The sequence below is a fragment of the Rhodnius prolixus genome, unplaced genomic scaffold (genome assembly GCF_049639745.1).
Source record: "Rhodnius prolixus isolate KJV_2025 unplaced genomic scaffold, Rpr scaffold_4, whole genome shotgun sequence".
Classification (NCBI taxonomy): domain Eukaryota; kingdom Metazoa; phylum Arthropoda; class Insecta; order Hemiptera; family Reduviidae; genus Rhodnius; species Rhodnius prolixus.
In genome coordinates, this window is record NW_027411614.1 from 25,563,607 (window position 1) to 25,588,606 (window position 25,000).

The following is a 25,000-nucleotide window of genomic DNA, read 5'->3' on the forward strand; positions in this document are numbered from 1 at the left end:
AGGTCAAGGCAGATGCGTTCCCATCGGAGCCCAAACTGGGGTCCCCAGATGCAGAGACCAGCACCTGCCCTATCCATCAATGACCCATCCGTAAAAACAGAAATGGCATTTGTTGATAACTCGACGGCCGAAGCACAAGCCTCCTCCCTCGCGAGTATCTGAACCCCATAATTCCTATTGAAATCCAGAGTCGCAGGGATGAAGTCCCCCGGCATGGAGAGCACTGCAATTTGCTTTTTATCTTCCCAAACCAGATCAGCATGACTAATAAGCCTGCCTTTCCGACCGAGAAGGTTCGTAGATGCCCACGTGCCGACACTCTCAAGTCTACGCGCGGCCATCAAAGCCTCCCCTCTAAGAAAAATATCCAAGGGAGGAAGCCGTAACATAAATTCCAAAGCAGATATAAGGCACAAAAGATTTAATATAATCTTTACATAAAGTCGATCTGAGTTTTAAAACTAAAACTGGCAGATTTCTAGTTAGCAGAACTACACTTCGCAATGTTATACTTTTAATAATGAACGTTACTGGCTTATTTTTCTGGGTGAGTTGCTATTTTACTTTTCCATAATACATTGTGAAATTATACACTACTTCTGATTATCCGTTACAATTTTTTGTACAACAGATCTAATTCCAGAAGAATAATACGCGTGCGAATGTAAGATGACTCAGATTGGTGAATTGAGATTTCCAAATCCTATCAAACGCATGTTATTTTATTATCACATAATCTCAGTGGCATTATTCGATGTGCATATATGAATAATGATATGTCAAAAAAATGGGTTCATCCAGTTCAGGTAGTCATTTTAATTAATTTTAATCGGTTTGAAATTAGGTGGCAGTGAGAAAATCTTTAGGCCAGTGACTGGAGGATTATCAGTTAACTTTTGCACACCAATGTTAGGAGATGTGGAATAATGGAATTTTATATTTCAAAGTCGCTGGTGAGGCATCGATTAGGAACATAAAATAGGATGCATGGTAATTTTTCGACTTATTTTTAATTGAAATGGTAGGAATTAACATGCTTGGCAGATCTCAAACCGTGCAGCATCCTTATGTCCATTGTTTACGTTGTTTGTTTTCTCTCTGAATTTAAGAACGTCGGACATTTGTACCGCCTGTTCAGTTTCTGTCTCTTCAGTCTCCTGATTGAGTTCCAGGTAAGTAGCATACCACGATGAAGATCACTAGGAACAGGTAGAAGAGTGTAAGTAGAAGTGTGTAATTTACGCATTAGATTTTCTATCTTTGGTGCCAGGTTTGTAAAGAAATTGTGAAAAGTTGGACAATGTTTTGATGCATTACACGTTTCGGATTGGAAGCGATTACTCATCGCCAGGCTGTGATGGGATATCTGCAGCATAGAATATACTAGACTGCAAGGAGTGGTTATGCAGAATGAATTTGAGTATTAAGGTAAGTTTCGAAAAAATGAAAGGATTCTTCTGAGCTTCCACAAAAAGCGAAAGATGCCAATTCTGATCAAAGGATTCAGCAATATTACCTTTCCAGAGCGGAAGAGGTAACGTCTAAGAAACGGTGTCATAAGCCAATCTGAACTGAAATTCCAGGGACAGAATTCTTGAAGAAAGAATAAATATGCTTGAGAAGGAGCCGCTCTCTAGTGCCTGTCGCACAATAAGAAAGAGCCGTCAAGGCAGTAGGTTGAAGAAAGGACTTTTTAGGTTAATGTAGCAGGATGATGGAAGCGAGTATCCACAAGGATAGGCGTGGAATGAAGGATTACGATTGATTAAACAGATAAGTCCGCTTTTTTTTTTCTAGTGAAGTACTGAAGAAAGAGATAAGGTCGAACCAGGTATTTCTGAGGACGACTACAGGGAATGGCCCATTTGTATTTCATGCATTGATCTCCGACATTTGCATTCCCATTAGCAAAAAAAGATATCGCCTTATAATTATAAAGTTTTATTATAGAATCATTACCTTTTTTTTAACTTTCGAAAGCTTTTCATTTTTTTTTTTTTTTTTAAGTAAATACTAAATTAATAAAAATACAATAAAGAAGTAAAGTAATCGCCCATTTTTTCAGTCGGGCTAAACGTCCAATTACCAATTAGATATCATGGTCAGTGACGGAAGCCAATCCTTAACTATAAAATTTTTTTTCTAACAAATCAACACTTTCAATACACGGGATTCGAACAGGAGATCTCCTACTTGCAAATCCATACTTCATAACCACTAGAACAAAACACACCCTTAAAATATAATAATCGCCTATTACAGGTAAGACATAATATTCTCCACTAACATCTATGTGCTTAAATCAGAGCTAGCAAAGAAATATGAATGTATTTAAAAGTTATAGCCGATTAGAATGAATGGAAGAAAATGATTAGAGGAGGATTACGTGATTTTAATTCAGGTTAAGCTATAAGGATGGCAGGAAGATAGAGTACTGATCCATCCATTAGTTGTAAAGTTTATAAAAATAGTTGGATATAGTAGAGGGATGAATGTGTGAAGCGAATGTATTTATAGGTAAGAATGGAGAGTGAGTGATATTCTAGTGATAAGCAACTAGACGATGCTGGCTGTATGGCGGAAGCCAATGACAAAAAAAGAAAAGCCCAAAAAAATATAATAATTGTTATTATAACAAACTCAATTTACAGTCAACGAAAGAACACCACCCTAAGGTTTAGAAGGCTTTGGGCGCCAGTGATCTAGGCGTTGACGGGTCTTTAATTAAAATAAATAATAAAAATAGCATCACTTCATAAAAACTACATTCTTATTATGAAATAAAAGTAAGAGTTACACAAAATACAGGAGAGCATTATTATTCTGAAATAGAAGTTGATCAAGGCGTTATAGAAGATGAGAGGCTAACAATGCGGCCATTGTCATTGTGTGCAGGCATGTCTATGCTGGTTTAATAGGTCCCACGTACTTTCAAGATTTACCTGATACAGTTCGGCTAAAAACAACTCATTTATCACTTGAACACCCTGGGGATTTCTCACCTAGTACTATACTACGTCTTAGAACTCTCTACAACCTCACCTTATTACCAACCGGCAAAATATAACTATTGTTTCTGAAGATAGTGTTTTATCATTTACCCTGCCATTCCCTATGATGAACGTTAGGGTTTTCTCGACCTTTTCGTATTTCTGCCCTCTTTTCCATAATACATTTTTATTACCTTTGAAATTTTTATTTACCATTTACGAAACCACGTTAAGAGAAGGTTTAAATGAATTTGTATGTATCAGGGATGGCGAACCTTTTTGAGACGTGGGTCAAATTTTGTTCATTTTTTTTTTTTTAGTACAAGCTCTTGGGTCACTAATGCCCATTTGCACAAGAGTTACGTTTAAAAATTTTAAACTGAATATTTTCAAAACTAAATATCTTTAAAATTCAGTTGGCTTAACGGGTCGAAACAAGTGCTATGGAAGTCTCTTTTTACAAACATAACTGAACAAAACCTTACAAAAGTGTGTGTTTTATCTGAAGAAAAATCTAAATATGGTTATTTGCTTTGGGTTGTCGATTTTTTTAACAAACAAAATTTGAGTGAAATTATACATTTTATTTGATATTTTGTAAACATTTTTGCTTTATTTTAAATACTACAAAAGCATTTGTCGTCATTTGCGTTTTAGAACTGTAATGATCAAACTAAAGGTTATAGGTAGCATTTAAATTGCTTCTGTGTCAATGCGGATAGAAAAAAGTACAGATGGAATATAAGTTATCAACACAATTAGAATATTTAAATCAACCCGCGTAAACAAACAGATGGTTGCCTAGCGATTGTGCGTCAGTGTCTGACTCGCGGGTCATAGATTCGCCATCATTGGTGTATACTATGACTGGCTCGGATAGGTTCAGAATGTGATGAAAGAGTAGCAGTAACGTCAACGTATGTTGAAACAATTTGAATCGTAATTTAATGAAAATTTCTGGCGCTTGAATCCGTGTAAGGGTTCTAGAAGAGACGTTTGTTTAGCAACAGTCTGAGATGTCGTACTTCAATTCGCCGGAAGAATAGGTACGATCTCGTTTTAGAAATTCTTGGAATGAGTACTTGACGATCAAGGATAAAGAGTTAAGATTTCTTCTCGTTGACCTTTATTTTCCATTTACGTAACCAGGATTCTGGTAAGTAAATGGGATTGGAAGAATAGGATGGTAATAGTGGTACTCAACTACAATAGGATATCATCGGCTGACGTACAAAACTGATGTAGTGAGAGAGATTGAGTGAAGGTGGTTGGTAAATCGTACACCGTTTAAAATGTGGAGAAGCGAGCGAGGGACTTATGCACTTCTATACGCGGAAGAGATGCATGAACACAACCAATCTTTTATAAAGAAATAAGGTTCGATTTGGATTCTTGATTGCTCTGAAGTAAAATAAAACTTTAATTGGTGCATTGTGTGACTTTTTTTTTTAATTTAAAGTACTCTATTACAAAAATTACAGTTAGTAGGCCACGATAGAATTGTAGAATTATTAACAAACACAATATTATAAGCTATTAATATCATTAATTAATATTGTTGATGGATTATTAGTTAGACTGATCTAATAATGAACATTATACAGATAATACTGTCCTCAGCCTTAGGTATGGCTAATTTACAATAATACAGATAACAGGAACCTTAATTATAGCTTAACATTAATCATAATTATTAGCAAATGTAACTATAATCACTAATTACAAATGTTAACATGTTATACTATATGCCTATGAAACATATACGGACAGCTGTTAACATTCACTCTGAATAATTACTGCAATGTTTGTTCGAAAATAATACACTAGATTAGATTCTGAACGTAGCAAATTCTAGTGTGAAATAATCTTGATTCTCTATTGCAATTTCATTTAACTCTGATTGGGAAATTTTGAATAAATTTGAAATTTATAAGTAACTAAAAATTGAATTTATTTTAATATTAAATAAACGCTACTTTACAAGAAAAGTCAGCCAGAAGCAGAAAAAATAAGAAGCGCTAATTGAATAAAAAAATTCACAAAAATTTTAGTTTAACCAGTACTCGGTTCCAGTCAACGCAAGCACATTGGGAAAAGATTAGCTGAGTAGTTAGCGCACTTGATACCCATGCTGAAATCTCAGCTTCTAATTAAGGCAGCCTCAGATTTAGTTAGAAAGGAATAAATGGCACAATTGCTAGATAATGCAAACATAGTGGGCTACTTCCGTCAAAATAATATCACCTCATATTTTTGGAAAGTTATAGATGGATCTGACGATTTTCTAAGTTATTCAGAATAATTTGAAATTCACTTTTTCTAAAATTTACTTCTAATCATTTCATTCCAGTTTTCATTCTTATCTCACGATAAGAGTAGATCACGAGGCCATCTTCTCTTCAATCTCCTTAAAGGATTACCTGGTAATGTCGAGAAAGATAGGTGTTCTATGAGAGGGTTAGGATGAGCTGCTGTAGAGTGGAATGAAATTTGAGAAAACGAGTGTTAGCAAGATCTGTAATGAAAGAGATTTTGAGGTTCGACCTATTAGGTAGCAGTTACAGTAGATACAAGAGTCTTTGGTTATGTAGGTTAAGTTTCTAACGTTTGTCAAGTAGTCTGGCGAAAAGTTTGTAGCGTTGGTTAGTTTCTTGTCTTTTCAGTCTAGTATGGGGGATTCCATGTCAACCGTTTGTCTAGGTACAGTCCAAGGTAGCGTACTTTATCCACAGTTTGTATAGGAGTTTGGTTCAAGATGATAGGGGGTAGGATTTTCCGTCTAAGAGTAAATACTATAAACTTTGACTTCGTAACGTTGGTTTTGATTCGCCATTTGAAAAGCCAGTCCTGTAAGTGGTTGATGAGAGTTTATAGAGCTCATGTAGCGATAAGAGGATCGGAATGAGGAGATAAGATGGCAGTATCGTCAGCAAAGGTAGAAAGAATGGTATTTGAATGTTGAGGTATGTCTGCTGTATATAAGGAGTAAAGAAGAGGACCTAGGACACTGCCCTGAGGAACACCAGCTCGAGCTAGATGGATATCAGAGTCTGCTGCTCCACAATTGACTCTGAAATATCGATCTTGTAGGTAGGATTTGAGGATGAGGTAGTAAGTATGAGGAAGAATCTCCCTCAGCTTAAACAGTAGTCCCTCGTGCCATCCCCTGTTGCCTAAGAGACAGAAGATACACCAATTCAGTAAAAATATCATATAGACAATGAGCCCTGAAGATGACCTGGCCCTAGGTCAAAAGCTCGGCACAATTAATAAATATAATAACTGAAATTGGCCTTTATTTTTTCATCCTATTGTAAATAATCATATTTGCAGTGGTATCCAGAAAGGTTACTTTGTTTCTTTTGACTGTTTCTCAAACAGCGCTGATTAAAAGTATCATTTTTTAAAAAGAAAGTGTGTTTTAAAAAATTGAACAAAGAATAAATAAGAGTGATTTCAGTTCTAATTGAAAAGCTTTAAATAAGAGTAACAGTAGAAGGTGCGAAGGGTGACGTGGCTTCAGGACACATTAACCCTTCTCCTTCGGTCCTCTCTTAGGACAAATATTTATTCAACAGTTCCTGTTGGAGTTTAGCCAACATGAATCCTGCTACTCCTGCGAGCTGCCACCAACACAACCTGACCGTATCCCAGTTGGAACTCCCCAACGGTGTGATTTTCAACCCGATGAATTCCTTAATAATATAAATAAAAACCCTGTAGACTTTAGAGTTGGCCAGTGACGGGCTTGTAACCATATATTTCCTTCTCAACCATTTTCTCTTCTTCAAATAATGGGCCTTTTTAGTTTAGTTTTTTATATTTCCACTTTCATAAAATATTTTAGGATATTATCAGCAGGGAAGCTGTTGAACAGCTAAATTAGAGATCTTGTATAGATTTTTTTAAGTGAGGGCTGAGTTCATTGAAGGTTATTCACCGAGGCTGACTGCAGAATTAATCCGTCAAGACCGTGAGGCTATAAGGATGATTGTAGGCCTATTAACCAGGTCACTGCAGGCTCAGAAAACACATGCATCGCATGTGCCTGGCAGATGATAGCCTCTGTAGGTTCTGTCAGGAAGAGAAGGAAACGGCACTGCACGTGTTGTGTCAGTGCGAGAGGCTCGTATGGCTAAGGATTTCACTTTTCGGGGAGGAAAAACCAAGGCCTGTGAGCTTAACCCAAGAGTCAAGAGTCTGATTAAAAGGACAGGTCTGGAGGGTGTGCTTTAAAGTGAGGGGAGCCACAATAGATTTTAAATCTCATTGTCAATTTTTTTCTAGTATTCAAAATATGTCTACTATTCACTTTACTGGTCGAGAATTCTGTTATTCACCCAATTCTTACGGATATAAATCTACATAATACTTAGAAAACCAATCATCTTATCTAATATATACAATTTTTTATTTGCTGCTTTTAGGAAGGGAACAAATTGCACTGAACGCCCCATTGTTTTCTAGGAGCACACAAATACACTGAGAACTCGACGTTCACGCTATTCGACATTGCTGATCACAGAAACCAAATTTATGAGAAGTAAATATTTCCCATGATTTTAGGAGAGGATAAATTCATTTAAAGAGCAGTATCTAGAAGTGTGCTTCTCAGAGAGAAAAGAGTCTTTCAGAGCGAGAAAATGAAACGGTAATAATTGGCTTTTTAAGTTTAACAATAATTATTATTTCATCGAATTTCCACTTGGTTCAACGAAAATATAGGGAAATTTCTCTTTTTGGAATTAGCGGGCGTTTGTTGGAAGTGATAAGGTTATTTGGCAGTTTTAGGTGAATAAATAGACATAAGAAAGTTTACTATTTAAATTGTTTGGCATAGCATTCTTACATGTAACCTTTATTTATTTAAATTTCCATAATAAAATAAAAAATCAAAAAGAGAGCAAGTTTTAAGAATAATTTTGATTCATCGTGATTAAAAATAAAACAATGAATGTTTACAAAATGCAGTAATAACCTAAAAAACTTCTGCCACCCAAAATAGATAAAAATTAAAAATAAGTTGTATATTTAATATTTGTATAGAACACAGGCAAAATTCCTTGAAAAACTATGACTCCATCTTAATTTATTGTGTTATTATAATTGTTATTTAAAGCGCGTCAACATCTGAGGTCACGAGCGAGACTTTCCAAGGCACTGCCAACTTCTGGTCAGTGTTCTCCCACAACTGCTGCATTACTGTCCATTGCACAGTAATGCAGCAGAAAGGGTATCCTGTCAGAAGAAAATCTAAGGGCAGCTAGCCCTGCATGTGATGCCGGGACCTCCAGGTTACTGGCGCACAGCTATGTCTATAGAGCTAATCTCTTCCCTTATTAATTATACCTATTAATTTTAGTAACTATGTTTTTCATATTTTTCATGATAAAAGGTATGATGTATTGATTTTCAAAAATTTTATTGATTTGAAATGTCGGGCGTGGCAAACTCGAATACACAAATTTTACAAAAAAAAAAAAAAAAAATTCTAAGCGAATATAAAATTAAAAAATCATCTGATGTAGCAGAATTGGAGTCATCTATTGATAAGTATATTTTCGGATTTATTTATGTACCATTAACGAGCGTTCATTTTTTATGAAATAAACAAGTAACGGTTTCATAGAAGGTCAAAAAAGATTTAACTATACATAATTGAAATATAGTAAAGTAAAATCTTGCCTTTACAAATACATATAATCTGTTTTCATGAATAAAAAAATATTTGAATTATTGATAACGTATTTATATTGGCCTTGAAAATGGCCCAATATCGCTAGGAGTGCCATAAGCTACACGCTTCACCTCTACTTCTTTACACACCAAGAGACGGCTAGTAATGCTCATCATATATGCATTACACATTTACTGGATATCGCCCAAATAAAGTCAAGGCTTTGAATGTACTCAACTCATTTATTTCTTAACTTAAAACTACTGAATGATAATAAGAGTATGAACAATAACCAAAATATAATGAAGTAAAAATTAACTAGTACCATAATTAAACGACACCTGTCGGCGCCCCCACAAGATAGCTCGCAATCAATTACAATCAATTCATCACAATAATCTATTAAATAAAGTCTATGAACAAGACTGGATTTAGAAACCCAAAATAACACTTACATCTTAACTGGGAGGTCTTGTACAATACATTATAACCTTCACAACAATGGTATGCGGTAAGGTTAAGATTTGAAGGATAAGAATGCAGGGAAAAAGAGGAAAAACCTGCAGATAGTGTAGAAACTGTATGTGCTTTAGTCTTCTGTTAGAGAAGTATGTGTAGGTTCAGGTGTTGAATGGACATGCGAATTTAGCGTTGAATGGACATGCGAATTTAGCGTTGAATGGACATGCGAATTTAGCGTTGAATGGACATGCGAATTTAGCGTTGAATGGACATGTGAATTTAGCGTTGAATGGACATGCGAATTTAGCGTTGAATGGACATGCGAATTTAGCGTTGAATGGACATGCGAATTTAGCGTTGAATGGACATGCGAATTTAGCGTTGAATGGACATGCGAATTTAGCGTTGAATGGACATGCGCATCTTTTCAAATGCGGCCTTATACCAGTCGCCAATTTGCTCTGACTGTGGTGAGTCCGATGAAACTGTGCGACACTTTGTAGAGGTGTGCCCAGTTTATTCTAAATCTAGATTTCTCGTCCTCGGGAGGTTAAATGTTTCCCTACCGGAGATTGTGGTGCCTGGTAATCTTTACCAGAACTTTCTAGGTTTATTCAGTGTACTGGGCAATTGAGTCGCCATGCTCCCTAGTGTCCTGTTGCTACTTTATTAGTTTATTGTATTGGCGTTTGGCAACCTTTAGCCGGATTTGTTGTTTTAAAGCCCCGGTGTCTCTAATGAGATGAGGGGTGGGCGGGGAACAATGGGCATTTTGGATTGCCTGCGTTCCTTCCCCTTTCTGGAGGAACATCCCTTCTAATACAATCTGTAATCTACAATCTACAATGTGTAGGGTATAAAAGGAGGCTAGCTATTTAGCGGCAGAGTAGATTAGGATGACAGTCTAGGATGGAAAGGAGTTTCAGCAGACGATTTTGGATATAGTAGGGTACGGGGATAATGGACGCAGTCTCGTGGAGTGAGTCAATTTTAGTGCGTCGAGGAGAGTCTGTTGCGAGTCTGAGAAATTTGTTCTAGCGTTGTCTTGGAGTTTATTGATGTTGCTACTACAAGTCCAGGCTCCAGGTGGAGCAGGCATAGAGCAACATCGGCCTGATGACTACTTTGTAAAGGAGGAGTTAGTTAGTCACAGTCATTTTGGAGTCACGTGAGAGAAGAGGAAATAATAGTCGTATAGCCAGTTTGCCTGCGTTTACTTTGTCCTGAACGTGCGTAGTGAAAGTCAGTTTGTTGTCTAAAATATAGCCCTAAGTACTTAAAGTTGGTAGACCACGGGATCAGAGAATCATTATGTCTAATTTGTCGATTAAAAAAAAAAGAAGTCTACTTTTGGTATGTTAAGAGTATAGCGTTAGTCTTATCGTGGTTTATTTTAATTCTCCACTTAGTGCAGAATTAGGTTAGTCTAGGATGAATAGTTCTTAGGATGGAACCTTGTGGAACGTCTGCTGCAATTGGGTAAGGGTATGAGGAGGCAGAGTTTAAGGGATTTTAGGTTTGTGTTTTTTTAGGTCTCTGATCAAATGGCAGTGTTGAACAATTAAGGTTCGATTTGGATATCGAACTTCGAACCATTTATTCAGTAGTGTGTGAGGTGGTGGACTTCTCGTTACCTTCAACTACGTAAATTTCGGCTTTTGTTTTCTTGTTTCCCTTAAAATCATATAAATCTACTAATTTTTTCTTGCTCTAAGCATAAATAAGATAAACCAATAAATATGACTACATTACGATTGATATTTTTTCAAGATGTAAGAAAATTGCTCTTTAATTCCCCCCCCCCAAAAAAAAATTATTCAGGCATTGCTCCACCATTAACACAAAAACTGGTTCTCTTTAAAGACATTAAATAAAATAATAATGGCTAGAGGCAGATCTACATAAGTTTATCTTTCAGAGAATGGGTTACAATAAATGTGTTCATATACATTAAGAGTGTAAAGCAAGCCACTTAAGTGGGTTTAACTTGGCTAACTAAGAAAGATCTACTCACAGATCTAACATAACTAATAATAATAACCAACTTAAGCTTGCTATTTACCCTTCTGTTATGATAATTCGTGAGAAGTAGCGATGATTATTTAGTTCGTCAACAGTCTACAACTGTTTAACAGAGAAAAATCTCTCTACGGTTACTCAAAATGCATTTACTCCATCAAAATGGAAGTTCAATGCAACTAAGAGGATCGTGCACAATATCTTAAGATTTAACTCAACTATCTACTACTTCTATAAGTAGATATTCCTATATTGCATTTGATGTAGATGTAGATAAGTAGTTCTGGCCGATCTTCAAAATTTACATTAAAATGGAGGACCTCCTAAAGCCTAATCCATTTCATTGTAAAACGAAGTGTTTTCTCTGAGTTTAATGCTATGTAAAATTAAGTTTTAGTTTAAGGACAGTGCTTTTAACCAAGTTTCTGTTTCAAAGCTTCTTTAAACGCTCTTCGGGGCGTGTCTTTCTTCGTCTTTACCACATCGTTTTCATTGGAACAGAAGGACAGAAAATCGAATACCAAAAACAAGCGAGCTACAACGGAGAAAAATAAGTGAGAATAATAATTTTGGAGTACCATATTTGCAACAGAAATTCATGGTATGTTTCACAATGGTGTTTTCTTTTTCTTTAAGGCGGTTCATTGGAAAATATTCATTCGAAATGAAGTAAAACAATCTCTATTATCAAAAAGAGATTTTATGATGAAAGAAAGAATGCAAAGCTTTCTTGGCACGACACTGGTTTGGAATAGTAGGGCGAAAGTAAAAAGAATATAGAGCAGAATATTCTGGAGGAAGCTGAGAACCATGGAACGAAAAGATACTGGCGTTGATGAGATAGATGGGGGGGGAGGCAGAAGCTTGAAGGAAAAGTGGCAGGTGTATATTGTTTCCTTGTGTTCTGAAATGCCGAGGAGGTGGAGGCGAGTAAGCAGAGCATTAGACTTACAGAAAAGCCTGCTTTAGTGACATCGCACGCCTTCCAGAGTATGACGAGACTAAGTTTCCCCATGTCTACCTGTGTACAGAGACAGCATACATGGGGAGCCAGACACACTGATGGAGTTGTAAGGTTTCGTGTTACCCACCAACACACATAAACCCACAATAGAATTTCTCAGAACAATGTTACGATCAACTCATTTATATCCCTAGGTGAATAGACGTGTCATACATCATGCTATACTATTAACCAAACAATAATATTTCTCTAGTCTTCTATTATCTGAACACTCATTCTGAATAAAGAAACACGAAATAAATAATTGATCTAAGAACTTTATTAGTAGCAAAATTTAATTAAAAATACCTAAATTTAGGGCCACAAAGAAATTAATTTCAGTAAAAACAAACCAATATGTTAAAGTAATGAAAACATCAAATTCGGCATACTTTATGTGAACCTTTACTCATTATAAGTTTACCAAATTTCAGTTTTCAAAATGAAGTAATAACTTTTAAAAATATTACTTCTAAAGTAACTCAAACCTGTCTTACAAAAATACTCCTAGATACACCTAGAACAGAGGTCGCCAAAGTGGTCTATATAGACCCCCAGGGGTCTATTTAATAAAAGTAGGAGTCGACCTAGCCAGGAGGACGAAAGAAAAACAATTTCGAACCCAATATAGCGAACCTTGCAAAGAAGCACCAGGCACACCCATCTCATTAATTAAGAAGCAATACTTTAGTTACTTTACTTATTATTTTTACTTATTTATAATTACTTATTATTTAATAAATATTAAGGTATTTAAATTTAAACGTTAACATAGCAGCTAGATAGTGTTGTCGTAAAAAAATGAAACTTCTGGAAGCTGGCAGTGAATTGAAAAAAAGCTCCGGGCGCCATTGATCTCTGATGGTGATGCGCCTTAAAAATAAATAAATAAAATAAGATAGTAAAAAACTAGTAATTTCTGGGGTTGTCAAAAGTTTGCGAAGCAAACAACATAGATTAATATTTCTGAAAGATAAATTGGGCAATCATGACAACTGTGAGCGACAAGGAGTCCATTGAACAAGAGTTCCGCATTCAAGTTACGATATTCTTGTCAATCTCTGTTAAGCATTTCTTCAAGTTGTGAAAAACTCTGACCGAAGATGGTTACGGGTGCATTCAAACTGATTCTCTCGGATAATAAATGAATGTCGAAACACAAAACTTACCTTAATTCTATTATTATTATTTTTTAATGATTTAAGGAGCGTCAATATCTGAGGTTATTGGCGCCCAGAGCTTTTTTTCAATGCACTGCAATGCAATCCGGACAGTGTTCTATCGTTACAGACAACACTCTCCATCTCTGGACAGTGAGCTTATAAGAAGCTCCTAGAAAGAGAAAATCTAAGAGTCAGCAGCTGGATTCGAACCTGTGTCCTCCGCGTGAGAATCCAATACGCTAACCGCATAGCTAATTATTATTATTATTATTATTTATACTGATTATGAAAAGGACGGTATCTATTCGCCACTACATGCAAAGAAGACATTTTATTAATTAATTAAATAAATGTATTATTTATAAATTATGTACAAAAGTATTAATTTATGACCGACTCGTAATTCTGACACATGTATTATAAAAAAAATGACATACGATACATCGGTAAATGTATTATAAAGATACGGACATTGTTTGGTTAAAGGAATTCATATGAAACGTTCGTTGTATGCAATCAATAAATGTTTTACTTTATTCAGTGAATAGATTTATTACAATCAACTTTTTTGCACAAAAATTCTCTCAAACGTTTAAAAAGAAATGAACAGTTTAATAGATCTATGTCAGACATGAATGGATGCAAAATGATTAATTTTTATTTTGTCAATAACATTTTCTGACAATACATGCATTTACGTTAAGCAAAAGGACGATTTTTTTATTATTATTATTAATGTCACTTCAAAAGCAAATTGACTTTTAAAAGATCTTTATAAAGCTTCTTAATTTTTGCATTCAATAAAGAATAAAATGTGTGGACGATGGATGAATTTATCCATCAATATACGTTGGATGTAATGAAATAGTTCTAAGAAGATATGACAACAAAGCAAAACAGAGTGCTTCTTCATTACTCGAACATTTTCAGAAAGCTTCCCTCTCTCTTCCGGAAAGTATGTCAAATAAAGATATACTTGTGTGCCGCAAATAAAAGAACTCCTAAGAAAAGCCTTACGCTGAACATGGGCCCTTAAAACTAATTCTTTGTGACAGAGCATGCAAAGAGTATACGGATTATTAAAGGTTATTCAGGTGTCTGAGGTGGTGAAGATTGCCCTCAGGTGTGCTAATACCAAATAGATTAACCTATCAAATGCCTCTTCATGCTCTTGAATGTATATTGTGAGAGTATTGTGGCTGACATTGTCTCCTCGGAGATGCTTAAAGCCTGAAGAAATGGCCGGTCCATTTACCCTATAGAATCCTCAAATAATATAACCACCTTAAATAAGTTACCTTTTTATTTTCACTTAGTATTAAATGTCTATCATTTCTATTTCAAAATAATTTCTGTTAACGAAAGGTGTAAACTGAAATGCTAGAGAGAGATTGTGATGAATATTTAATGCTAGTATTAAAGTATTAACATTTACTTCAATAATCAAGTGCTCAAATAATAAAGGATGAGACCCCGTTTCCAAAGGAGTCTCTTGGGGCCTGCGTTCATTCAGAATAAGAGGGTGGTATCTCATTAACATCAACGTATTAAATGATTAAGTTACATTTATATTTTGCGAATAGAATCAAATTAAAATATAAAGTAGTGTTTATTTATTTAAATTGCTACAATATTAGAGCAAAAACACAGACTTTTATTTGAAACAAATGATGAAGGCACGGCTCTTTCAAGAAAATTTGATGAATCACTACAAAGACAGACGTTGCACTCGCATCACCATTGATAACTTACAGTCTAGGATTCAAGCAGCATAATTTCTCTAAAATACCTTTTTCTTTTTCAAAGGAAATCTTAGTCCTTATACAGGGTGATCCATTTAAAACACACCAATCGCTAATAACCTTTTTAGGAAAGCGGAATTCCGAAAAAAAAACCCACGAAGTAAACTAAATGTTTTTCTTTTTTGTCTAGTTTTCAAATTTTCCACCCCCGATGCTGAATCTTCATTTTTGGCGGAGTTACGGCTAAAAAACCTGATCGGGGTTTTATAAGGACCTCTGGTTTTGACAATGATTATGAAAACTACATAAACTATTGTGAAAAATGACGTTGATCCCGTTTCGATATCCCTAATATTTATCGAGATATTTAAGATCAAAGTTACTATTTTATCTATTCGTGATCGGTTTTCAATATTAATTTTCCACCAGAAATACACGTTTTGGGAGGTCCTCTGGCTGCAAAAAATGTTATTTGTGACGCAAATAACAAAAATAATAATAATTTAAGATTTTAAAACATGTAGTGTAATGTAATGGTTGTGGGGTGAATCAGGATAAATTTGTTTTTCATCAAATAAAAGCAATCATCACATCATTTTAGTGCAGCCAGTATGCAAGACTTCTTGACTCATGATTACGGGAGAATATCTTGCCACGGGGTAGGTCTAGTGGTCAAGAGCGTGGCCTTGTAAGTGGGTGATCCCCAGTTCGAATCCCGTGTATGCAGTCGTTCTTATTACTTAAAAAGTCATCACACTTTTTTTAATAAAGTGTAGTCATACGCGGGATTCGAACTGGGGATTCTTGCCGTATCCTTTTGAATTGCACTGCCAGCCTCTGGACAGTGTTTTTTTTTCGTTTCAGAACGTAGGTAGTATCAAAGCACAGTGGGCTGTAAGAAGCTCCTTGAAAGCGGAAATCTAATGACCGCTGGGGTATACGCGTGGAAGTCTAGCCTAAGCGTGGAACCATATTATACAGTGTATAGTTAGTTACAAATGTTCTCCAGTTCGTTATCGTCATCAGATTTATTTGGGGAATCGGTCTAAAGATTTGTCATGCACAATCTGAAAAAAAGAAGAGATTTTGATTGGGCGATTATCTGGGCATTTTACAATTTGATGCAACACTCCCTAGCGTTTACATTAAATATCACACAAATTCCTTTAGTTTTTAGTTACGTAAATAATGATAACTTTATGCGATGTTTGAAAACCTAACCTGAGCGATAACTTAGCTAGCGTTAGGTTATTAAAATAAATGCTGCTTAAGCAATTGATAATTTTAAGTGGTATAAATAACACAATAAGATTTAGTTTAACATCTCATTGTTCCCAAAAAGAAATGTGAAGAAATTATCAATTAAAACCAATAAACCGAAAACAAAACACAATTTTTGTTAGTTTGTTTTGAAACCCATTTTACTTCGTATAAACAGTAAATGAAATCATGTTACTTACTGGAATCTCTCATCCAGTATATAATGGCTTTAGGAGATGCTTCTACGTAGCACTCAAGGGTGACGTCAGTACCGAGTGGAGCACCAACCAGTTGATTAGGTACTTGTATTACTGGAGGAACTGAAACAGAAGCACATTAATTAGACTTAACTTAATCGAAACCATTGTTTGTATGACAAAACATTACATGTTATGTAAAATCTCGTGGTGTTACAGATCTCCTGATCTTTGTTGTGATTTCTTTCTGTGGAATCATCATAAAGCCAAGTATGGTGCATATAGATCTTCATCCATCGCTGTACTCAAGAGAATATTCAACAAGAAATCGGTGGAAATCCTTCAAAGGCATTGAAGCATTGAGAGTGCCCACAATTGTGGGGTCTTCAAAAATGTACTGCTTCATTTTTCTCATAAGATCATCCAAGAAGTCTTGTTTCTAAATACTCAAATTGAGAACTGTTGTCTGACCTCAGACTACTATTTAATGCCAAAATCAAAAGTTGCTAGCGTTATTCAAGAGCTGACGACAATCTAATATTTATTTTTTTTGGCCTACCGTTATTATCAAGATCATAAATAATATTTAAACGCAAACTTTAAAGCTATATCACCGCAATTTCTAGTTGCACTGAGGCAAAGCCTTGTAAAGCAGATTTTTTGTTATTTAAAGAAATTCTTCAACATAAAATTTTAACAGCATGGGAGATTATCTAGGATGATGCAAGATAAGATTAAGACTAAGAGATTAGTGTGATAATGCAAGGATTTATGGGATTTTTTTAATGGAAGGTTCGAGCTACTAGTCTGATGTAATGAAATTTTAAGGTATTTGTGGATGGATACATATTTCGGATTGAACGGATCGTTGTCTCTGGAGGTTGGAACGTATGGATTGAACCCACAGTAAAATTCCCCCGTGTCCAGATGGGTTTTAAAATGGAATTGTGCATGAATCATTTGTGGTTTAACGTGAGATTTGATCTGTTGCCAAGAAATCTCTACAATAATCGGTTCAGTCCAATTCTTTTTGGTTGTAAGAGGATTTCAATGTAGTCTTATATCCATGAACAACCAAGGGACTATGGTGGGGAGCAGTAAGGGTTAAATTTGAGGAACATTTAATAGAGCAACCAACAGAGGCTGAAAGAAATATTTTGGAATTTGGTTTCATTAAGCTGAATTTTCTAATTTTTAAACCATTCTTCTAAGGATTTGAGATGCGTTGAAGGTATCAGCTTGTCAGAATTGGGTCTCTGGGAGGAGAAAGGATTGCAGTGCCATCTGCGTGTGTGAGGAGGATAAGCTGTACATAGGATGGGATGGCCCTCTTCTACCAGATGGATAGGAGAAGGGGAAGGACCAATTTGCCGAAGTACCAGTAAGTAGGCCAAGAAAGATTTTTGGAATAAGGTACAAAATGGTGAATGGTGAATTTTCCATTTCCAAAGCAGTCACTCGATCGAAGGCTTGCATCATGTCGAGGAAGACAATCCGCAGATTAAATTTAAATATTTTAATATTTCTCTCCCTTAATAAAAATAGCATTTCAAAGAAAAATAGCAATATATCGCAACGTTAGGCTTTTTATTAAAATATTTTTATAGTCTGGAATGAACTTAGTTTAAACGGATTTAAAGATTAAAAGTAATGAAGCTCCAATTCGTTATAATTTTCACCAGTTACAGGGTTTAAAGAATATTAATTTCAGGTATTAATATTTGATACATGGTACCGAATCAAACACATGTGTGTACAACATATCTCAGCGGAAATAAGGGCACATTAGATAAACCAGTGCCTAAAGCTGTCCACTTTTCCTGATTAATAATACATAACTCACAGCTTGTCACCTCTTGTTGCAATAAACATGTTTTATATCTATACACCATTGTTACAATCTGGGATTATGTATCAATGTAATACAATGTGTTTAGATGTGTCGCTTTTATTATTGTGGATTCTGTAGAGATCGCATATCAGATCCAGGATATTTGCTTTGAAAAAACAAATTAACATTTATTTCAATATTTTACAGTTATCGGAGTTTTTTTTTATTTTCATTTTTAAAAATTACGTATTATTTCGAAATAACTTTTAGACATTCAACCACCAGTTTTACATGAAAAGAAGTACTTGGTGCCGAAAACGGATTTATTTTGTTTCTCCCACCCCTGACCACTCCCCACAAGGACAACGTCTCTTATGATCGTCTCTTAAGAGACTTGCCCAGATTGACTTAACCCGGCTATGGACCACATATCTTTCACTGATTGTTCTACGCGAGTGCCGTCTTATTTATAACTATTCTAACCGCAGACAAAATTGAATTAGATTATGAATTCTGCAATGAACAGTATTCAATAATTCAATAACAGTTCATAAATAAAGTCAACAGTGGATTAGTACCTAGATATACGAGGATCGTTTGAAAAGTCCGTGCAAAAATAAAAACTACTTAATTTTTTGGGGTAAACCTTTTTTATTTTTCAACATAGTCTCCTTTTAGGCTTATACACTTCGTCCAACGCTGCTCTAGTTTGTTGATCCCTTCCGAATAATAGGATTTGTCCAAGTCTGAAAAATAGCCATTCGTTTCTGCAATCACCTCCTCGTTTGAATAAAATCTTTTTCCCGCCAGCCATTTCTTCATATTGGGGAACAAATAGTAGTCCGAGGGAGCCAAGTCTGGAGAATAGGGGGGATGTGAAACGAGTTGGAACCCTATTTCCATTAATTTTGCGACCACAACTGCTGAGGTGTGAGCTGGTGCGTTGTGATGGAAAAGGACTTTTTTGTGGGCCAATCGTGGGCGTTTTTCTTGCAGCTCGGTTTTCAAACGGTCCAATAACGATGAATAATATGCACCTGTAATAGTTTTACCCTTTTCCAGATAGTCGATGAGGATTATTCCTTGCGGATCCCAAAAGACAGTCGCCATAATCTTTCCGGCAGAAGGAACGGTCTTCGCCTTTTTTGGCGCAGATTCCCCCTTGGTAACCCATTGTTTAAATTGTCCTTTGGTCTCATGAGTGTAGTGATGTATCCATGTTTCATCCACAGTGACGAAACGACGCTTAAAGTCATGCGGATTCTTCTGGAACAGCTGCAAACCGTCCTTGCAACACTTCACACGATTTCGTTTTTGGTCAAGCGTGAGCAATCGCGGCACCCATCTTGCGGATAGCTTTGTCATGTCCAAATGTTGATGCAAAATATTATGTACCCGTTCATTCGTGATGCCCACAGCACTAGCAATCTCACGCACCTTCACTCTTCTGTCATCCATCACCATATCATGGATTTTATCTATGATTTCTGGAGTAGTAACCTCAACAGGGCGTCCAGAACGTTTAGCGTCACTTGTGCCCATATGGCCACTCCGAAAATTTTGAAACCACTTATAAACTGTTCTAATCGAAGGTGCAGAGTCACCATAATGTTTATCAAGCTTCTCTTTAGTCTCCTGAGGCGTTTTGCCTTTCATAAAGTAGTGTTTAATCAACACACGAAATTCTTTTTCGTCCATTTTTTGAAAATCACTCGACTTCCTCGATTCAAACGAATGCCAAACACAAAGAAATAGACCGATCTGGCTGAAACTTGGTGTGTGTTCTTCCAAGAGATGCTACTAACTAAACATAACCTCGATACGCGCCAGTGGTGCTATCTCTCTGACTTTGCACGGACTTTTCAAACGACCCTCGTAATTAGTAAATATTTATGGAATAAATAGCTTATGTAGTTATAGTTGCAGAATAGTTTTCTTGTTTTTGTAAGTTATTAGGAACCTAACATTTATTTTTTAAAATGGTTATTAATTTTTTAATTTCAATTGAAATTCGCAACTACAACAATTGTTGTAACAAGAAAACATAGTACATTATAACACAATATCCAGAAGGAGGCACCCAGTGGTGTCACTTCACAATCAAGAACACTTATCACACTGCTCTCATGATAAGAATAAGCTGGAGAGGCCAATAGAAAGGCACTTCTAGAAAACTGTGCTGAAATTATTTCATTTAAACTGCTATTTTTGTGTAATGTAGGGGGTTTAACTCTTGTGGACTGTCAAGGAGAGTTGAATTTGCTGATAAAATACTGATTTTGAATAAAATTACTCAACCGCAAATGTTTCTTTATTGAATAGAATGTACACTTTTTTTGAAGATTTTTCAAAAATAGTTCGTAAAATTTTAGTAAAGGTTCCAATATATATTACGTACTCATGAATTTATAACTTTCAAATAAAATAACTTTTCTTAATATCGTTAATAATAACTTTTATGACAGTGCTCTAATAGAAGTTGGAGTAAGCTACACTCTAAGTTTCATTTTAACCCTTAACTAGTATTCTCAAAATCTCAACTTCAACAGGTATCGTCGGGTCAGCTTTGACCCGAAATTTTAAATGCACATTACTGTGCATTAAATGCACAAAGGTCGATGATATAATTAAAGTCAATTTAGTTTTTAGAAAATTTATTTTGCAAACGAAAATGATGAATATTGAGGGTTAATGAACGAATTCAACTCTATAATTTTTACAAGAATTTAATATGGCTTAAATATTCGGGATTTAAAGATAATTTGGGAGTTAGAACCTTGAGTATAGTGGTCAGAGCAGGGTCTTGTGAGTAAGTGCACTCCAGATGTTTTACTCACCTAGTAAGTGCGATTGCAGCTCCTCTATCCTTTCAGAATTCTGGTTATAATCAATAAATATATTGGCTAATGCTTGAATATTACCTGTTTTTAGATTCGGATCGATTTAGAAAATAAATATTCCCAGATGGAAGAAAATTTCACGAAAATGTTACAACTACATTCGTGTATTCTTTTGTTTTTAGGAAACCAACATGACCTACGATTTAAGAGAATTTAAGAGAAATCTAAAAACATAATTATCATTTATTTAAAAGTATATTTAAACAAACGCATTGATAAATATGATTAGAGCAACAGATATTCCAAAAAAACAAGGTGAAAACTATGGTGTATGTTAGTTTAGTTTGTGTGCATGAAAGGATTTGTAGGGCCGAGACTTTGTGAAGAAAGGGAATTCGGGTGAGTTAAGGGAGTTTAATATTGTAGTCGCATTAATCAGGAGAGTGTTAACAACAATATAGTGGCATCAGCATTCCCTCTGAAGGTGTTTAACCGTGAGCACATTCACAGATCTTGCCGTCTGATAACAGATAACCTGTGTTTCTTTAATTAACTTCAACTATATATATTATATAGTGTATAAGAGTGTATATGTATACTTCTATTTAGTAGACAAAAGTTACATTAACAAAAAAATAAAATCATGCTAAAGTTTACTTTATTTTTCACTGTGTCTTGACGTAGTTATCAATTCTTATATTGCGATATTGATTGATTGCAAATTGCTGGTAAGGGTTTTCAGAGGAAAATCTTCGTTTTGTGGTTGCCTGAGTTTCCAAAAAATACTGGGATTTAAAAAGTTATCTGTATTAAAACTGGTATGACAGTGTTGTAGAAGGGTTGAATCGTCAAAAACTGTATGAAAAAGAGTTAGGTTGAAAAACACCCAATTTTGACAATTGTTTTCTATTTTTCTATAAAAGATAAAATTCCCAAATTTTCTTTAAAATATAGGAAAAATCCTCCTTTATGGTAATTTTTTTCGCATCAACCTTGATTTTATAGATTTTCAAAAATAGTTCTTGTTCTTGTTGTTGTTACCTTTTTTATATTAACAACCAGGGCTGGATTTAGATGAAGAGAGACCCTAGGCTATTCCACTTATGAGGCCCTTTCTCCCTCTATTTTTAAGTTTGTAAATTACATTTTTATGTTTGTTTATTAGTCATATGCGTAGAATTACTCCTTATTTACGGTTCAGTGTTTTAGTGTTCACTGTTTTTAGAATAGTGTAATTTTAATTTTGCTAACAATTTGAATGTACTCGTAGGCCCCTCTTGATCTTGAGGCCCTAGGCTGAAGCCTAGTTAGCCTATAGGAAAATCTGGCCCTATTAGCAACGTAGCGTCAAAACTCGTAAATACAGTGTTGTCATTTGATTCGCAATTTCATGCAGACGTGCCTCTAAACTCCCTAAGGAGTTTAGACGCTATACATTGAATTGGAGATGAGTTAGCCCCCATGTATGTGAGGCCTCCTCCAAAATTATTTTTGCTAATAACTCTATAAATTTTAGCCCAATTTTGATAAAATTTGGCAGGATGAAAGAGTTAGGGCTCCCCTACGTAACATTAAAGCTTCGTCCTACTTATACGATTACTAAGGGAAGTATTGCATCGTTTCTAATTATTAAAATTAAAGTTTGAATTTGGAATTGGTTGGGTCACCAACAGGTCTAACTCCTGTGCCCTACGACGTCCATTTTGAATAATGATAAGCAGAAAAGGTACAAGGTAGCGCTTACTACAACCGTGCTGCAGCATCCGTAAGCACTTTATTAATATAAAACCAAATTTCCATCTAGCTAATGACAAAGTAGTATAACCTGGTTTGCAGAAAAACTTTGCCAGGTATCAATTAGTGACCGTTAAACTTTTTACTTGCTGTTAGAACGGTAGAGGTGGTCGTCGTGTATGTTTTTGCAAAACTAACTGCTCACATAGCTAATTTAGAAGATGGGTTTTCAATTTCAAGAATTATTATCTTTAAAGCAATAATTCGCATAGGAATTTAAAATGGAAAAAGATGAATAAAATATTAAAGAAAAAAAAACAATCAAATACATTAAATTATTTTGCATTAGGTAATGAAATATTAAAAAAAAATAGAATATGAGAATTTGCATATTCATTCTCTTTATGAATTAGTTAACTGAGTATTATATTATTATTATCATCTTTTTCTTTTAATTTGTTTATTTATTTTGTAACGTATGAGGTACAATAAGCAAAAGAGATGAGTGATAAGGATAGAGCAAATGCACATGCACGTATACGAGTATATACGTACATACATACACGCGCACATGCATGTGCGCCAAGAGACGTGAGTGGAGTGAACGACGACTATCTAGTGATTAAAGCCGTTAGTTCGCCAGATTGGCAAGCTTACGCAGCCACCATCCTAGGAGGTCGGCGTTATATGTTTAGATGATCGCGTGGCCACCGCCGCTTTTGGTTTGAAGGAAGTGTTTTAGTTGACATTTTGTGGGTCAGAGGGTTGTAGTGACTGTGTAGATTTGAGTGGAGTTTTGTGTATCGAGATTGGGGCTTTCTTACAGAAACGAGAGGAATATTTAGATCAGAGGGTATAGTATGATTGGAGACGTAGAAAGAAGCCTTAACTATTGTTCTTAGAATTTTAGATTGCAAGGTTTGAAGTCGGTTGATGTTCGATTTTTTGGCGCTTCCGTAGAGCTGTGTTTCGTATTGGGGCAAGTAGGGCGGTGTATAGTTTTATTTTGTTCGTCAGGGTCAGTTTTGAAGGTTTTTCGAGTAGTTTTATTAAACTTACATTTCAAGCATTGTATTAAAATCTTATCTGCACCTGACACCCATCTAACCAAGAATGTAGCAGTGGAGATTTTGTAAATCTTAAAATTCTGTGGTTCAATCGTTGGTCTCAACATTCACGATAATATTCAGCAGATTGTGGGTTTCAGCTTGAGAATCTCCAAACATGGGAAGTCCAGTTTTAGGCATTATTAAAAAAAAACTTAAAAAGGGCTGATAGGGAGGTGTCTGTGAGTACAGCGATACACTCTGAGCGTTTTCTATTGTACAAACAGCTAGTGCTAACCAATGGTGATATTAAATGTCAGCTGACGAAATGCGTTAAAGTAATTGTAGTCGGGTGAGTTGATAAGTCGGCAGTATAGAGAATATAAAGTAAGGGGGCTAGAATGCTTCCTTGAGGAACTTCAGCGAGTATTGGAAGGATAAGAGAAGAAGAAGAAGAATCTTGTTTGACTTGGAAGAAACGGTCGGAGAGATAAGACTTAAGAATGAGATAAAATTATTATTATCATTATTATATTTTAAAACATTTGTAATAATTAAAATCTGCAATGAAGGTTCAGCCGGCTTTCTCTTACTATTTTTCTCACAGTTCTAACTCACAGATTTTGTTCAAACTCAGAACGTTTGAGTCATATCCAATTCCTTAAAGGGGAATCAACTTATCTCTCCTCAAAGTAGTTCTCGATGAAAACAAAAATTTGCATGATTCCAAACTTATTAATTGCAATAAGAGTAAATAAGAAATAAACTAAATTAATTATAATAAAGTGCTTAGCGTATTGGTTTCCCACGTGGAAATCCCGCGTTTAAATCCAGCAGCTGGTACTTAGTTTTTCTTTTCTAAAGAACATATTCTATCTCCGGTGATGGATAGTGTTTTCGGTAATGAGCGAACACTATCAGGAGACATTGCCCTGACAAAAAGTGCCAATAATTGCAGATGTCTACGCTCACTTGGTCATAACTATTGATTGAATAAAAATGCTATTTATTTTCTAAATACCAACACAACGCCTGC

General features: G+C 35.3%; 1 protein-coding gene across 1 annotated transcript in view; it reads right to left on the minus strand.

Moving 5' to 3' along the window:
* Positions 1 to 25,000, minus strand: part of LOC141456502 (lachesin-like) — a 353,521-nt gene that overhangs the window by 74,701 nt on the left and 253,820 nt on the right. The window contains exon 7 of the mRNA XM_074132563.1: positions 16,517 to 16,636. Within this exon, the coding sequence (XP_073988664.1) occupies positions 16,517 to 16,636 (120 nt within the window). The remainder of the gene's footprint in view (positions 1 to 16,516; positions 16,637 to 25,000) is intronic.